Below are 17,017 nucleotides of genomic sequence, written 5' to 3' on the forward strand. Positions count from 1 at the left end.
GTGGGCACCAGGTCTGGCCCGAACTTCCGGGTTGGTCGCGCGCCTTCCTGCGGCTAAGATGGCGGCCGAGCATCCCGAGCCTCCCAAAGGAGAGTTGCAGCTGCCGCCGCCGCCACCTCCCGGGCATTATGGCGCTTGGGCTGCCCAGGAGCTTCAGGCCAAACTGGCAGAGATCGGAGCTCCGATCCAGGGTAAGGAGATCGGGAGGTCAAGAGACGGGGCAGCGTAGGCCTAGGGAGAAGCGGAGCTTGGTTACCCCGGAGACCCGGAGGCGGTGGGGAGGGGCGGAGGCGGACCGCTGGGGCCCGACTGGGTCAGGCGGGCCTGCTCGGCCTGACCTACCCCATTGATCCTGTGCTTTGCCCAGCAGGGAGTCGCGAGGAGCTGGTGGAGCGGCTGCAGACCTACACCCGCCAGGTAAGTGTTGGCGGCGGGACGTGGGGATAGGCCGTTTCTGGAGGCCTTCGCGATCCGTCATGACTCGGTCTTAGTTTCTCATGTACCAAAACACAGTAAGCAAGGGCTCGCCGTTTTTGCCTGTTCTTGTCATTATCTGACGAGTTGTAATCGTTTCTGTATATATATTAGCTCTCTTCAATGCCTAGCCCAAGTTCTGTCAGACAGGCGCTGGTTAAATTTTGTCAAATGAATGGGAGTGAATGTCGTTTTATGGAACAGCTCTTCTTGGACTGACCTGGAGTTCTTTCTCTTTTGCAGACTGGCATCGTGCTGAATCGGCCGGTTCTGAGAGGTGAAGATGGGGACAAAGCAGCTCCTCCTCCCATGTCGGCACAGGTAAGGAGGTTGTTCTGCTTTGTAAGATGCCTTCTGTTCAGGTAGCCCCTCTCACATTAAGTGTATTGTGGACGCAACTAACAGATTGGGCAGAGAGGTAATGCAAAGACAGTTGGGAGCTCTTTAGTTTTCCGTTGGTCATGATCCTCACCTCCTTCCTTAATCAATGTCTGTTTCTCCAAAGTCTGTCTGTCTTTTAAGATCCCAGCTTAAATAGTCTGGAAGCCAGACTTGATCCTCTTTCTGCTAGAAATAACTCTTTTTTGCCTTTCCAGGACACAGTTCTCGTTTTTTTTAACGAGACGTTATGGCTCACTCCCTGATTTGGTTTCATATCCTTTACATTTAGTGAGTCATTGGGACACACTGGCTCCTGTGTTAAGTCTTCTCAACTTCCATGTCCTTTCTGAGCCAGGATGTGACTTTTTCTCTAGGACAGTGGCTCTGATGGGTTTTGTTGGTTTTTGTGTGTGGGATGAGGAGTTCCCAGGTGGACTTTAGAAGTGTTCTTGAATCTCCTGAAATTGTATGCAAAATCTGTGTTCATGTTTTTCTGGGGAGAGAGTCTATAGCTTTCATTGGTTGGTGCCCCAAAGTTAGCATCTTGTTTCACCGATACCGCTATGGAGTATTCTCTTTTTGAGCTCAAGAACTATTTGTTATTTGACTTTGAGTCCCAGCACCTGGCTCACAGTAGATCCCCGGCAAATATCTGCAGTAGAGAAATGTTTCCTAGTTGCTGTTCACATTTTTCTCCACAGCTCTCTGGGATTCCCATGCCGCCGCCACCCATGGGACTCCCCCCTCTACAACCTCCTCCGCCACCCCCACCACCTCCACCAGGCCTTGGCCTTGGCTTTCCTATGGCAGTTGGACCCCGCCCACCAAACTTGGGACCCCCGCCTCCTCTCCGGGTGGGTGAGCCTGTGGCTCTGTCAGAGGAGGAGCGACTAAAGCTGGCGCAGCAGCAGGCGGCATTGCTGATGCAGCAAGAGGAGCGCGCCAAGCAGGTGGGACAGGGGTCAGCTTGGGCCTGGGTCTCCTCAGGGTCCTAAAGGGGAAATGGAGCCTCAGAGAGAGTTGGATCCTGGGGCCGACTCTTCAGGGCAGGTCTGGACCAAAGACTAGAACACAGACCCTAGCCTGGAAGAACCCCAGGAAGCAGAGCTGTGGCAGTGTGGCCCGTGGGGTGGTGGTGCCGATGTAACCTTGTTTTGTTTTTTAAGCAGGGAGATCATTCACTGAAGGAACATGAGCTGTTGGAGCAGCAGAAGCGGGTAATGCCCCCCAGCCTTTGGCCCCATGGTCCAGTCCACTGGCTGTCACTTTAGTGCTTAGTGTCCAAAACATGATGCACCATTCAGATTTTCCATGGAGGTCATCTCATCCTTGAGTTCTAGTATCTCCCAGATAATCCCATCTTTTCTGGAGCCCAGGAGTTGATCGACTACAGACTGTGATCTGTTTTTGTAGGGCTTGGGAGTTAAGAGTGGTTTTTCTCTTCTTTCTTTCTATTTACTCATTTATTTACTTATTATTAAAAAAAAAATTTTTTTTAAGTTTATTTATTTTGAGAGAGAGAGACCAATGGAGGGACAGAGAAAGAGAGAGAATCCCAAGCAGTCTCTGCTCAGTCAGCACAGAGCCCAACACAGGGCTTGAACTCATGAGACTTGAGATCATGACTTGAGCCAAAATCAAGAGTCAGTGGCCAAACTGACTAAGCCATCCACTTGCCTCTCTCTCTCTTTTTTTTTTTTAAAGTTTATTTATTTACTTTGAGGGAAAGAGAGCATGTGCATGTGGGTGGGGAGGTGCAGAGAGAGAGAGAGAGAGAGAGAGAGAATATCAAGCAGGCTCCATGCTGCCAGTGCGGAGCCCAACATGGTGCTCGATCCCACAAACTGTGAGACTATGACCTGAGCCGAAATCAAGAGTTGGGCTCTCAACCGACTGAGCCACCCACCAAGAATGGCTTATCTGTCTTTAATTTTTTTTTTTTTAATGTTTGTTTATTTTTGAGAGTGCCAATGGGGCAGGGGCAGAGAGGGGGATGGAGGATCCACAGGGGGCTCTGTGCTGACAGCAGTGAGCCCAATGTGGGGCTTGAACTCTTGAAATGTAAGATCATGACCTGAGCTGAAGGCGGGTGCTCAACTGACTGAACCACCCAGGTGCCCCAGCTTATAGATCTTTAAAGGATTATTTTTAAAAAAAGGAAACAAATCAAGAATATACTGTAGTCTTTTCAGTCCTTACAGTCTAAGATATGTACTATCTAGCCTATTACAGAAAAAAGTTTGCTAATCTGTATTAGTTTTATGTGATGTCGTTTTTGGTACCTTGGGGAGGACTTTGGGTTAATTTTGCCATTTATTCGTATTTAGACTGTGGTAGGTGTAAGTTAGGGAATGATACATAAGACATTCAGTCCCAGAGATGGGTTTTATCAGTTGTTCCCAGTGGGTTACTGCGAGTATTAGAAAATAAGCATTAATAGGAGTGAATGTAGAATTGTTTACAAAGTGCTCTTTTTCCCTAGATTGTGCTAGATCTTGAGGAGCAGGTATAAGAAAAGTATTTATTGTTCCTTAAAGATAACTTAATGCCTTAGGGCACATGGGTGGCTCAGTTGGTTAACTGTCCACCTCTTGGTTTCAGCTCAGGTCATGATCTCACAGTTTGGGAGGTTGAACCCCGAGTTAAGCTGTGCACTGACAGCAAGGAGTCTGCTTGGGCTTCTCTGTCTTCCTCTCTCTGCTCCTCCCCCACTAGTACTCTTGCGCGCGCTCGTGTGTGCTCTTTCTCTTTCCTTCTCAAAATAAAAAAGAATAACTTCTTGGGGGAAAAAAAACCATTGTTAGAAAATAGAAGATAGTGTGTAGCTATCTAAGTTCTCTTAGGAGAAGTGTTAAGTGTTAAGCTAAGTGTTAAGTTCTCTTTTAGGAACCAGGAGTTTCCTGGGCTGTTTTTTTGTTTGTTTCTTTGTTTGTTTTTGTTTTTTTATTTCCAGGGGTTTCCTTTTCTGACGGGAGGGGAGGCCTCCTCCATTTGGATCGGTAGTCTAGAAAGGTGCAGGTGGTGAGGATGTCCAAGCTCAGCCATCCCTGATTGTCCTCCATGGGTCTGTTCCTCGACTTAAAGAATCCACTTGCCAGAGGCTGTCTGTTCAATGGATTTCCGAGCTGTGTCTTCACTCCCATGTCTCTGGCAGGCAGCTGTGCTCCTGGAGCAAGAACGGCAGCAGGAGATTGCAAAGATGGGCACCCCGGTCCCTCGGCCCCCGCAAGACATGGGTCAGATTGGTGTTCGCACTCCTCTGGGTCCTCGAGGTAAGACCTTGGAAACGGAAGGGAAGGGAAAGGAACACGATCGAAAACTCTTGCACGTAAGTATGGACCCCGTGAAGTGCGTATATTGTAAGTGTACAGTCCAACGAATTGTTAAAAACTGACCGCTCGTGCGACCGGCACCCGGACCAAGAACCAAAATATTACTAGTACCCCAAAAGCTCTCACTGGCTCCCTGTCAGCCCCTCCCCCTAAGGGAGGCTATCACACCTTTAGCAAAGAAGCTAATTTTTTTAATGTTTGTTTTTGAGAGAGAGAGAGCTCACACTTGAATGAGTGGGAGAGGGGCAGAGAGAATCCTAAGCAGGCTCTGTGCTGTCAGTGCAGAGCGCGATGTGGGGCCCGAACTCACGAACCGTGAGATCATGACCTGAGCCGAATCAAAAGTTGGATGCTTAACCAACTGAACTGCTCGGGTGGCCCCAAAGAAGGTAATTTTTAAAATGAGTGTTTTGTCTCCTTTGACCTTGCATTTCTTTCTTCTCACAGTTGCTGCTCCGGTCGGCCCCACTCCCACTGTTTTGCCCATGGGGGCCCCAGTTCCCCGGCCTCGTGGTCCCCCGCCACCCCCTGGAGATGAGAATAGAGAGGTGAGATTGGTGATTTCTTTCTAGGGACAGGAGCGGGTGGTTTAGGAGAATTCTGGGAGATGGGAGGACTTCTGGGGGTGGGAGGGTGAAGGAGGAAGCCATGCTTCGTTAAAGCATATCAAGATATGGCAGGAAATAGGGCCTGGGAGACATTTCTGGGGCAGAGGTTCACTCTGAGGGGAGCTGAGGGATGATTTGATGCAGTCAGTGTTGCTGTCTGCTGTTGACATCCCCTGGCTGGCAGCCTTTCTGGTACAAGAGGCGGAAATCCTGGGATCATCCCCTCTGCCTGGGTTGTCTGTTGCAGATGGATGACCCCTCTGTGGGACCCAAGATCCCCCAGGCTTTGGAAAAGATCCTGCAGCTGAAGGAGAGCCGCCAGGAAGAGATGAACTCTCAGCAGGGTGAGTGTGTTGTGTCCCACGGGCTGCAGGGACAGAGAGGCTGCGGCCGAGTCTGCATTCTTCCATCCCTTCCCCAAGGAGGGTTTGAGAGAGAAACTGGCTCTCGGTAAAGAGGAGTTACTGCGGGCGAGTGGCAGGGTACCAGTGTGGGGAGTCTGATAGCCACCTTCCTCCCTTACAGAGGAAGAGGAAATGGAAACGGACACTCGCTCGTCCCTGGGCCAGTCAGCGTCAGAGACTGAGGAGGACACAGTGTCTGTATCCAAGAAAGAGGTATGGGATGGAGCTGAGTCTGGAAGGAACGTCAGGAGACAGTATTTGGGCACTAAAGTGACACCAGTTCTGAGTGATCGATGTGTAGTAGCTGCTGTTTTGTGCCAGTTTCTGTCCTACGCGTTTTAGGGATTTTTTTTTTCATTTAATTGCCGTAAATCTTTGGAGTGCAGAGTACCGTGCATGCCTTTGTTTTATAGCTGCAAAAACTGAGGTTCTGAGAGGTGCGGCAATTTACTGAAAGGCACACAGCTTGAGAGGGGCAGAACTTTGGAGCCTGACTTCAAGGCCTCTTTTCTTAGCTCTTTGGGGAAATTGGATGAGGAAATTAGGCGGCAGGCATGGTACTTGGATTCTCTGACCCAGTTGGTTTTCCTTATTTTGGCAGAAAAATCGGAAACGTCGGAACCGAAAGAAGAAGAAAAAGCCCCAGCGGGTCCGGGGGGCGTCCTCTGAGAGCTCTGGGGACCGAGAGAAAGAGTCAACCCGGTCCCGTGGCTCTGACTCCCCGGCAGCTGATGTTGAAATTGAGTACGTGACCGAAGAACCTGAAATTTATGAGCCCAACTTCATCTTCTTCAAGAGGATTTTTGAGGCTTTCAAGGTACAAGGAGCAGCATACTCTGAAGGGGCAGAGCTGAGCGGGGAAGGGGCAGGGATGGGGAAAGACAGTAAGGAGGGCATCTTTCCAGCGCCGGGTTCAAGAACTAGGGAGAGACACAGCCGGGGTTTTCGTGGCATCTGTCTCCTCAGCTCACTGATGATGTGAAGAAGGAGAAAGAGAAGGAGCCAGAGAAACTCGACAAACTGGAGAACTCTGCAGCCCCTAAGAAGAAGGGCTTTGAGGAGGAGCACAAGGACAGTGACGACGATAGCAGTGATGATGAACAGGTGAGGCCCCCTCCGCTGTCGGGGAGATAGGGACTTGAGATGGCTGAGATGCAACCCGTGAGGGACCATGGTGAACTCTTGGAAAGGAGAATCCCTCTGGGGTGAGCTGGGCAGTGTGATTCGCTCCTAATAGTCCTGCTCAAAAGAAGTGATGGTTTTGTTCTAGGAGAAGAAGCCCGAGGCCCCCAAGTTGTCCAAGAAAAAGTTGCGCCGAATGAATCGCTTCACTGTGGCTGAACTCAAGCAGGTGAGACCCTAGATGATCCAGCAGAGCCCGGAGCCTGGCCGGGAGACCACATGAGGAGCTCCTAGAAATCCACAGGGGTTTTCTTTGGGGGATAGGGAGGAGGGTTTTGAAGGAGGCCTGGGTGACTTAGGTATGTGTCCTTTGAAGAAGAGAAAGAGAAAGTTTTAGATTTGAGAGGTTGGGGCTTTCTAGCGGCACGTTGCTATGGTTTCCAGCTCGTGGCTCGGCCTGACGTTGTGGAGATGCATGATGTCACCGCACAGGACCCCAAGCTCTTGGTTCACCTTAAGGCCACCAGGAATTCTGTGCCTGTGCCACGCCACTGGTGTTTTAAGCGCAAGTACCTACAAGGCAAACGAGGCATTGAGAAGCCTCCCTTCGAGCTGCCAGACTTCATCAAACGCACGGGCATCCAGGAGATGCGGGAGGCCTTGCAGGAGAAGGTAAGGGACGGGGCAGGGCTCACATTTGCCCTGCAGGATCCACATCCTTAATATCAGCCTGTTTGAAAATCAGGAATCTTGTTCCCCAAACCCGTCTACTTCTTAACTAATTATCCGTTCTCCAGAAATCAGCACTGCACATGACACAGGATGAGAGGGAAAGGCATCAATTCGTGAAGGGTAGACAGAGCTTGCCTCAGTGTTCCGAGCTAGGTGTCCCTCTTGTCTCCTCGTTCGTCCCCTGCCTGCACTACCAGCTCTTTGAGCTATCTGCACACAGTGACTCCTTTTCCTGCAGGCTGCCTTTGCCTTTCCACCGTTTTCTGTTACCAGTGTGAGCCTGATACGTTTTGTGGCTAGAGATCCATGGCAGCTGTGTAACTTCTTAGATCCAAGTTTTTAAATTAAATTAAATTATCTACCTTGAGTAGCTAATACTTGTGTGTACTGCAAAAAATTCAGGAGGTACAGAAGTGCGCGATGAGAACTGCCTCCCAGTTAGACTGCGGTCACCCGGTTCTCTCCGGAGGCAGCTAATGAGGTCAGTCTCTTGATCAGATGGCTTAAAAGAATATTTATCGACATACGTAGCCAAGGATGATTTTATATGATACATCGATTTTGCGCAATATGGATTATGTAAGTTTGAGAGGTTTGAACGGGAAGGATTTTGGTGACTTGTGGAATGACATAAATGAGGTTTTTCTTTATTTCTTTGGAAGTGTCAGACTTGGTGAATACCTTTTATGACCTGTCTTCTGCCACTCTCCACAGGAAGAACAGAAGACCATGAAGTCCAAAATGCGAGAGAAGGTTCGGCCCAAGATGGGGAAGATTGACATTGACTACCAGAAACTGCACGATGCTTTCTTCAAGTGGCAGACCAAGCCCAAACTGACCATCCACGGGGACCTATACTATGAGGTTCGGGTGTGGGGGCTGGGGAGCAAAGGCTGGGCCGTTGGTCATGGCTGTGTGACTCTTGGTTGGGAAGGCTTTCTAAGCTGGTGCAGTGGCTCCTACCCTCAGCCTTAGAATTGTTCATTAACTCCCCTTGGATGGAGTAGAATTTGAAATCTTAAAATGAGGTGGTTTTTTGGGAGGAGAGATCCAGACCATGTCTTTAAAAAGTGGTAATTGGTTAGGGACAGAGGGGCCAAGTGGTGGATGCTTGTATAAAACAATTAGGACTGAGGGTGGGAGAAAAGTTTTTATTTTTTTCCTGATCCTTGAAATAGTAGTCACCGTGATATTAGGGAATTTTCAAGGTGGAAGGATCTTGGAGATGATCTTGTCGAGTGCCCTCATTTTACAGAGGAGAAAGCAGGCCCTAAATCTGGCCATGTTTTTCTAGTGGGTTAATGTCAGCACTGGAAATCTTGATTCTCCCCTCCTTCCTGGCCTTTCTTTTTCCTACATTAGCCAGGGAAAGGAGTGCTGAGAATCGACAGGCACTAAGCAGCCCTCAGTGGGATTTTGTATCTGGTGTGGATTGGGACTTCTCATCTTTGTTCTCTTGTCCTCTTGCCATTGAACTCCCGGTGTGTGTCTGGCATTGATAATACAACGTGCTCTGCTTTTTTTCTCAGGGGAAGGAGTTTGAAACACGACTGAAGGAGAAGAAGCCAGGAGATCTGTCTGATGAGCTGAGGATTTCCTTGGGGATGCCAGTAGGACCAGTGAGTGCCAGTTACCTTGACTGGGGAAGCCAAGAAGAGGGTGGGAATTAGGGCAGAAGGGAGACAAAGGACAGGGTTGGGCAGATGATATCCTGTTCTCTTTTTCCTGCAGAATGCCCACAAGGTCCCTCCCCCGTGGCTGATTGCCATGCAGCGATATGGACCACCCCCGTCGTACCCCAACCTGAAAATTCCTGGGCTGAACTCCCCCATCCCCGAGGTGAATACTGTCCTTTCTTTCATTTTTAGCTGCCCCTGCTTGTTAACTAGAGGATGATGTAGTTTTCCTTCTCTCATCCCACCATGTCTCTCTTTCTCTTTTTTCTTCCCCCAAAAAAGGGTAATAGTTTTTGTTTTTCAAAAAATCTGACATGCTCGTCATAAAATAGTTAATTAGATTTAATAAGGTCAAAGATGAAAATAAATCACCCATAATTTCATCACTCAGAAATAGTCAAGATTTAAAATTTGGCAAATGTGTTTCAGATACATACATTGATAGAAATAATTTTATCTCAAGAATGGCATTAAGTTTTCATTTTTAAACATGAAGCATTAAATTAAAACAATTTTAATGGGGTGCCTGGGTGGCTCAGTTGGTTAAGCACCGAGTTCGGCTCAGGTCATGATCTCACGGTTTGTGGGTTCGAGCCCTGCTTTGGGCTGTGTGCTGACAGCTCAGAGCCTGGAGCCTGCTTTGCATTCTGTGTCTCCCTCTCTGTGTCTGCCCCTCCCCCGCTCATGCTTTGTTTCTCTCTGTCTCTCAAAAATAAATAAACGTAAAAATTTTAATAGATAGCAAACTCATTAAAGTGAAAAGAAGGAATTGTTAAACTTCAGATAAAAACTTCTGCCTCGGCTCAGTCGGTTAAGCATCCGACTTAGCTCAGGTTATGATCTCACGGTTCGTGAGCTCGAGCCCCGCAGCTCGAGCCTCGAGCTCTGTGCTGACAGCTGAGAGCCTGGAGCCTGCTTCAGATTCTGTGTCTCCATCTGTCTCTGTCCCCCCTGCTTGTGCTCTGTTTCTCTCTCAAAAATAAACGAACATTTAAAGAAATTTCTGTTTATCTATCTTTAGAGAGAAAGAGGGAGAGCACGTGAGAGCCCAGGAGAGGGGAAAAGGGAGAGAGAGAATTTTCAAAGTTAGGAAAAAATCAGGAAGAAGTTAGAGTTCTGTTGTTTAAAGTACTTTTTTTAGTTTGAGACAGCATGGGCTCTACCCTGAAGGCTGAGGTTATTAGTCTACTTTCTGCTTCCCATCTTCCCATCCTATTGCCTCTGGATTTTTGTTGCTCATTACTTTTGCTTTATAATGCTTTATGATGTTTAATTCTTGTCTGAAATCATAGTTTCCAGAGTTGCCAAGTGCTAGTTTCTATTCTTTGTAGTGTGACTTTTCTCCAGGGCTTCAGAGCTCCAGGGTTTTGGAGCTTAGGAGCAGAACTGACTTGCATTTCCTGTCTCGCAGAGCTGTTCCTTTGGGTACCACGCTGGTGGCTGGGGCAAACCCCCAGTAGATGAGACTGGGAAGCCACTCTACGGTGATGTGTTCGGAACCAATGCTGCTGAATTTCAGGTATAGACCATGACTGTCTTAACTTGAGGTCATGAAGTTTAGAGACAGTTGGTTTATAGATTCATTATGAGGGAGGAGCTGGGTGTTCTGAAGTTTCAAAGTCTGAAAAAGGGTATGCATTTCCTGAGCTGTGTTGCAGGCTCTCCACTAGACTATGAGCTCTCCTTAGGCGGAGGCTGTTGTCTGTCTGTTTACTTTTATATTCTTTCAGTTTGCAACAGCTTGACACGTGATAGGCTTATAGTAAACATTTGCTGAATGAATGAATGATCTCTTTCAGACCAAGACCGAGGAGGAAGAGATTGATAGGACCCCTTGGGGGGAGCTGGAGCCATCCGATGAGGAGTCTTCGGAAGAAGAGGAAGAGGAAGAAAGTGATGAAGATAAACCAGATGAGACAGGCTTTATTACCCCTGCAGACAGGTGGGGAGAGCAGGGTCTGTCTCTAAAGTAGTCCGGCATTGCGGGCCTTCTCCTTACTTCAGAGCTTGTTTCTGTCTTCACAGTGGCCTCATCACTCCTGGAGGGTTCTCGTCAGTGCCGGCTGGCATGGAGACCCCTGAGCTCATCGAGCTGAGGAAGAAGAAGATTGAGGAAGCGATGGACGGGTGAGGGAGCCAGGCAGGGCTGAGAGGGAAGGACTTTTCCCTTCAGCCTCTGGGTTGGCCAGCTGACTTTCCCCCCCTTTCCTTCCCTTGTGAATCCGTTACTGAACACCAGGCACTGCTCTAGGCAGTGAAAAACGCTTGGTAAGCAGTTCATTAGAGAACAAGGTAATTTCAGGTGGAGATAGGATGGTGTAGCAAAGTAAGCTAGGTAATGGGATGTAGAGAGATTTGGGGGGTGGGGAGGTCTTTGGGAAAGCCTTGATGAGGTATTTGAGCTGAGAGCTGAATGTTAGGAAAGAGCCAGCCACAGGGTGATCTGGGGCAGGAGGAACCAGAAGTGCCTAAGACAGGCATGGGTTTCACATGGTCCTGCCATGGAACTTTTCTTATTAGGGACATAAATGTGTAGGATTGTCCAGTCTTCTTGGTGAATTGACCCCTTTTCCATGAGATAATCTTTTCTGCCTGTACAGTTCTTTGTTCCATCTTCCCATTTTCCTATGTTTTAGATTGATAGAATATTAAAAACATTTTTTTTAATGTTTATTTATTTTTGAGAGCAAGAGAGAGGGAATGGAGAGGGAGAGAGGGAGACACAGAATTTAAGCAGACTCCAGGCTCTGAGCGGTCAGCACAGAGCCTGACATGGGGCTTGAACTCGTGAACTGCGAGATCATGACGTGAGCTGAAATCGGATGCTTAACCGACTGAGCCACCCTGGCGCCTCAATAGAACATTTTTTATGACTCCATTTTATCTCTTTTGTTGACTTACTAACTGTTAAGCTCTGTTTTGTTATTTTTAGCGGTTGCTGTAGGGTTTATAATATCCATCCTTATCACAGTCTGCCTTCAAGTGATATGCCACTTCTGGAGAGTAGCAAGCACCTAACAACAGCACACTTCTATTTCTCTCTTCCCAACCTTTGTACTGTTGTCACGCTTTTTACTGTTACATGTTATAAATCCTACACTGTGGTTATTTTTGTTTAAAAGGTCAGTTATCTTTTTTTTAAGTTATCTTGTAGAGAGATTTACATAATTAGTCATATATTAAGCTATGTAATTGCCATTTTCAGTGATCTTTCATTTCTTTGTGTACAAAGGCTTCCTTCAGCATTTCTTGTGTGGCTGCTGGTCATGAATTCTTTCAAGTGTTGGCAGTCTCAAAACTTTTTCACTTGTCCTTTTGAAAGATTTTTTTTTTTTTAAGTGTTTTTTTTTGAGAGAGAGACAGATAGAGCCTGAGTGGAGGAGGGGCAGAGAGTGAGGGAGACACAGAATCCAAAGCAGGCTCCAGGCTCTGTGCTGTCAACACAGAGCCCGATATGGGGCTTGAACTCACGAACTGTGAGATCATGACTTGAGCCGAAGTCGGATGCTGAACTGACTGAGCCACCCAGGTGCCCCAGAATTTTTTTTTTTAATGTTTATTTTTGAGAGAGACAGAGAACAGAGGGCGAGCAGGGGGAGGGGCAGAGAAAGGGAGACGCAGATTCTGAAGCAGGCTCCAGGCTCTGAGCTGTCAGCACAGAGCCCTTTGTGGGGGCTCATATCCATGAACCGTGAAATCATGACCTGAGCCTAAGTCAGAGGCTTAACTGACTGAGCCACCCAGGTACTCCTCAAAGATTTTTGGAAGATTTTGGCCAGGTATAGGATTCTAGGTTGACAGTGTTTTATTAAATTTTTTTATTTCTTTCAGTATTTTAAAGATGTTGCTGTGGTGACTTTCTTGCATTGTTTCTGATGAGAAGTCTGTTTTCCTTCTTTTTTTTTTAAGAATTTTTTTTAATTTTAATTTTTTAAAATTTACATCCAAATTACTTGGCATATAGTGAAACAATGAAGTCCTCATATGAGTGAAGTCATATGATTTTTGTCTTTCTCTGACTAATTTCACTTAGCATAATACCCTCCAGTTCCATCCACGTGGTTGCAAATGGCAAGATGTCATTCTTTTTGATTGCCGAGCAATACTCCATTGTATATATATACCACATCTTCTTTATCCATTTATCCATCGATGGGCATTTGGGCTCTTTCCATACTTTGGCTATTGTTGGTAGTGCTGCTATAAACATGGGGGTGCATGTGTCCCTTCGAAACGGCACACCTGTATCCTGTGGATAAATGCCTAGTGGTGCAATTGCTGGGTCGTAGGGTAGTTCTATTTTTAGTTTTTTGAGGAACCTCCATACTGTTTTCCAGAGTGGCTGCACCAGCTTGCGTTCCCATTCCTTCCTTTATTCTGTATATAATGTGTCCTTTTATCTCTGGCAGCTTTTAAGATTTTCTCTTTCCCCATTTTGAACAATTTAATTCTGTGTGGTATGGTGTAGTTTCTTCATGTTTCTTTGTGTGGGGTTAGGTAAGTATCTTGAATTTGTGAGTTAATCATTTTTATGAATTTTGGAAAAACTCTGATTATTTCTACAAATATATTTTCTGTTCCCTTTGCTTTCTCCTCCCCTTTGGCAAGTCCAATTATACATGTATTAGGTCTGTTTGAAGTTGCCCTCCTGCTCATGAATGCTCTGCTCATTTCAAAATACCCCTTTTCTCTTTGTATTTCATTTTAGAAAATTTCTATTCCTGTTTCTTCAAGTTTTTTCCGTGGGTTCTAATCTGACAGTAATCCCATCCAGTGTCGTTTTCATCTCTAGCCGTATGATTTGGATCTTTTCATATGTTCTGGGTGTCTATTTTTGAACCAGATGGCAGGCAGTTATAATAACATGCTGGTTCTGGGTTGATTTAAATTGATTAATTATTTTCCTCATTAAGGATTGTGTTTTCTGCTGCTGCTCATGCTTGTTTACTTTTGTTTGAAGGCCAGACTTGGTGAAATTTACCTTGTTGGGCCCAGGGTTCTTTTGTATCTTTTTTTTTTTTTTTTTTTTTTTTTACTTAAAAAAAATTTTTTTTAATGTTTTAAGGGGGGGGGGTGCAGAGAAAGGGGGAGACACAGAATCCTAAGCAGGTTCCAGGCTCTGAGCTGTCCGCATAGAGCCTGAGGTGGGGCTCGAACTCATGAATGGTGAGATCATGACCTGAGCTGAAATCGGACGCTTAACTGACTCAGCCACCCAGGCGCCCCTCTTTTGTATTTCTACAAATCTTCAGCTTTGTTCAGGAACACCATCGAGGTACTTGGAAACAGTTTGATTATCTCAAGTCTTGCTTTTCAGGTGGGTGGTTCTTTCCCTGGCTCTGGTACTTTCCTCACACAGAGTACTCCCTTGAGTACTTGAGGAGGGCCCTCTTTAGGTCTCTTGAGTTCTCAAGTCTCTGTGCTGCTGTCTCTTCCCTAAGACTCTGTCCTGTGATCTGTAGCTGCCTAGGCCTTTGTGGACTTTGGGGTTCATCCCTTCAACTCATGAAGTCCTCTGGGCTCTACATGGGTTCCCCCTCCTTGTTTCATGGCCTGCAGACTCTCTCACTGCAGTAGACAGGGCAACTGAAGGACGCACCTCATTTGTTTCCTGTCTCTCATGAGTCGCTCCCCTTTGTTACCCCATGTCCTTTGTTTCTTGTGTTCTGCCCATTTTTTGGTCGTTTCAGGTGGGAGGGTAAATCTGGTCCCTCTTACTCCTTCTCCAGAAGCAGAAGTCTCAGGCTTTGCATATTCAAGGAAGAAAAGAAAGAAGGGTACTATGGTTGGAGTATAGGGAACAAGGATTAGGTAAGACTGGCTTGGATGGTTCTTGCACCCTAGGAAGTATTGGAAGTTTAAGTTCTCTGTGTTAGAACCCCAGGTACAACTTTGGGCAGGAGCTATTGTAGTGTCTTCTCTCCTGCCTTCTTCTGTGTACCAGAGTTCTTTCAGAAACTTTAAGCCTGACCCTTAGCCCTTCTTCACGTGTGGGAATCTTGGACTCTGATCCTCTAAACTTGGTTCAGGGGATCCCTTAACTCAGTCTCTGTTTTCCTTCCAGGCTATATTTCCTAGAATCAGTGCCATCCCACCCCTCTCCCCACTGACACAATCCTTTCTTCTTGTGGGTCTCCATGACCTGCAGAGGCGGCCTAGGCATTGCTTTTCCTCTGGGTGTCTTGGAATCTCTTCCGGGAGCTGGGTTCTTTTTGCTTCCTCTTCTGGAAACCCTTTTATCCCTTCCTTTTTGGGCCTGATCCCATTGTCCTCTGCAGAAGTGAGACACCTCAGCTGTTCACCGTGTTACCAGAGAAGAGAACGGCCACTGTTGGGGGAGCCATGATGGGATCAACCCATATCTATGACATGTCCACAGTGAGTATTCTTTTGGGGGCTGGAAAAGGGGGCGGAAACTAAGTCTTCTAAGCCTCTCTGTAGATGACAAGACTCTGATCCCTTTTCTAGGTTATGAGCCGGAAGGGCCCAGCTCCTGAGCTGCAAGGTGTGGAAGTGGCCCTGGCACCTGAAGAGTTGGAGCTGGATCCCATGGCCATGACCCAGAAGTATGAGGAGCATGTGCGGGAGCAGCAGGCACAGGTGGAGAAGGAAGACTTCAGTGACATGGTGGCTGAGCATGCTGCCAAACAGAAGGTAGGAGGTCACAGGGGAACCCGGCTGGGTGTGAGCCAGGAACTAGGTACGAGGGACTCCTTTTTCAGTGGAGTGGTGTCCTCTCTGTCTGCTGCCCTGAGCTTCCCTGGTGCTGGAAACCTTAGAAATCCTCTGGTGGGCTGCCCTCTTTAAGGATGATGAAACTAAGGCACAGGGAGGGGAGCTCATCCAAGTCTGAGAATCCAGTTTTAGCACTTTTTTCCACAGATCTGTGTGGCTGAGTCAGGCTGCCCACCCTTGTCTTGGGGATCAGTGGGTTGTTTCACTTGTTGTAACCTGTTTCTCTTTCTCTCCTCCAGCAAAAGAAACGGAAAGCTCAGCCCCAGGACAGCCGCGGGGGCAGCAAGAAATATAAGGAGTTCAAATTTTAGGTCCCCCTCGCATACCTGGCCCTCCTTTCAGCTCTTTGTCTGGATGCTTGGGCTTCACACATGGTCCCCGAGAGCCAGCTCTCCCACAGTTCCCAAGGGCTTGTCATTTCATGTTCTTATTTTAGATCTGTTTTGTAAATAAAGCTGTTTCCCAAGGAAAGAGGTGCATATGTAACACTTCTGATCCTCCTTCGTTTTTTTATGTGTGTTTTTTTTTTTTAAGTTTATTTATTAAAAGAGAGAGGGAGGGGCAGAGAGAGAAACTCTCAGGCAGGCTCTGCACTGTCAGCTCGGAGCCTGACGTGGGGCTTGAATGGTGAGGTCACGACCTGAGCTGAAATCTAGAGTCAGATGCTTAACTGACTGAGCCACCCAGGTGTCTTTTAATCCCCTCGGGCAAAGGGACTAAAAAATGGGCTTTTTCTGCAACCTCGGGGCTGCCCCAGTGCCAGGGGCATGCACCTGGGTCAGATGTTGCAGTTGAGACTGGTGATAACTCCAAAGCCATGCTGAAATTGTTTCACCACTAGCTGCCTTTGTAGGAAGGCTCTGGGGCCAGTATCTCTAGGTCTGGTTTGACCTTACTACTTTGTCCTTGGGGACTAAAAATAGCCAGCTTAGCACCCTGGCTGGGCTGAGGAAGTGCAGTGGGCTTGGGAAGTAGGCCAGGTCAGGCCTTCCTAATAGACCTGTGGCCAAGAGTCTTAAGTCCTTACCTGGGAGAGAACACAGCCCCAAATCTAGATTGTCTGGAGTCCCCGTGAATCCCTGGGTGGTTTCAGCCACCCAGCCTCTAAGTTTGGTAGGGGGAGGGAGGGGGAGCTTGCTTTCTCCAGGTTCTAGTCTTCTGGTCTTCAGAAGTCTTCCCAACAGGCTAGACTAGGTTGGACTTAAGGGGCCCAACGGGCATTTGCCGGGTGCTGGGAGAGAAGTTCTGCTATGGTGCTACTGGCGTTGCTTTGCTGGAAGTGCAGCAACAGACGTCGATGTCAGGAGACTTCAAGATGGTTTCTGGAGGTGATGGATGTGGGTGGTAGTGTGGGAGATCCCATGTTGGACGTGGCAATCGGGGTAGGCCTTGAGGGAGTAGGATTTTAGAAATTAAACGGTGAAGCAGAGAAAACGTTACAGGTGGAAGCAATTGAGGGCAGGGAGGGGGGGGCTTGGGACTCTATAATGCTTCATGGGGGGGAAGGGTGGCTCCAGGTGGGCCAGGGCTTAGGTTCGTAATTCACCCTTGCC

The 17,017-nt window shown here is 47.6% G+C and overlaps 1 protein-coding gene across 2 annotated transcripts; it reads left to right on the plus strand.

The window, feature by feature from the left end:
• Nucleotides 1–11: 11 nt before the first annotated feature.
• Nucleotides 12–15,950, plus strand: SF3B2 (splicing factor 3b subunit 2). 2 transcript variants are annotated; one of them, XM_042905266.1, is made up of 22 exons: nt 12–191; nt 371–417; nt 718–795; nt 1,557–1,805; nt 2,025–2,072; nt 4,010–4,127; nt 4,635–4,735; nt 5,043–5,139; nt 5,321–5,412; nt 5,801–6,016; nt 6,166–6,303; nt 6,470–6,550; nt 6,766–6,993; nt 7,768–7,917; nt 8,583–8,672; nt 8,785–8,892; nt 10,141–10,248; nt 10,529–10,671; nt 10,755–10,856; nt 15,008–15,107; nt 15,198–15,383; nt 15,704–15,950. In XM_042905266.1, exons 1-22 carry the CDS (start codon nt 59–61, stop codon nt 15,773–15,775), a joined length of 2,685 nt encoding a protein of 894 aa, XP_042761200.1. In that variant the 5' UTR covers nt 12–58; the 3' UTR covers nt 15,776–15,950. The 2 variants fall into 2 exon arrangements, with proteins under 2 accessions (XP_042761200.1, XP_042761199.1); XM_042905265.1 differs by having other exon boundaries at nt 13–191; nt 2,022–2,072.
• Nucleotides 15,951–17,017: the final 1,067 nt, after the last annotated feature.

The sequence above is a fragment of the Panthera leo genome, chromosome D1 (assembly GCF_018350215.1).
Source record: "Panthera leo isolate Ple1 chromosome D1, P.leo_Ple1_pat1.1, whole genome shotgun sequence".
In the NCBI taxonomy this organism is placed as follows: domain Eukaryota; kingdom Metazoa; phylum Chordata; class Mammalia; order Carnivora; family Felidae; genus Panthera; species Panthera leo.

What these genes read in the sequence shown, in the direction of transcription:
- SF3B2 (XM_042905265.1), top strand. Translation starts at nt 59, where the DNA reads ATGGCGGCCGAGCATCCCGAGCCTCCCAAAGGAGAGTTGCAGCTGCCG. An exon ending in AGAGATGAACTCTCAGCAGG is followed by an intron (nt 5,140 to 5,320) that starts GTGAGTGTGTTG and finishes CCTCCCTTACAG; the next exon opens with AGGAAGAGGAAATGGAAACG. An exon ending in CTGTGGCTGAACTCAAGCAG is followed by an intron (nt 6,551 to 6,765) that starts GTGAGACCCTAG and finishes TATGGTTTCCAG; the next exon opens with CTCGTGGCTCGGCCTGACGT.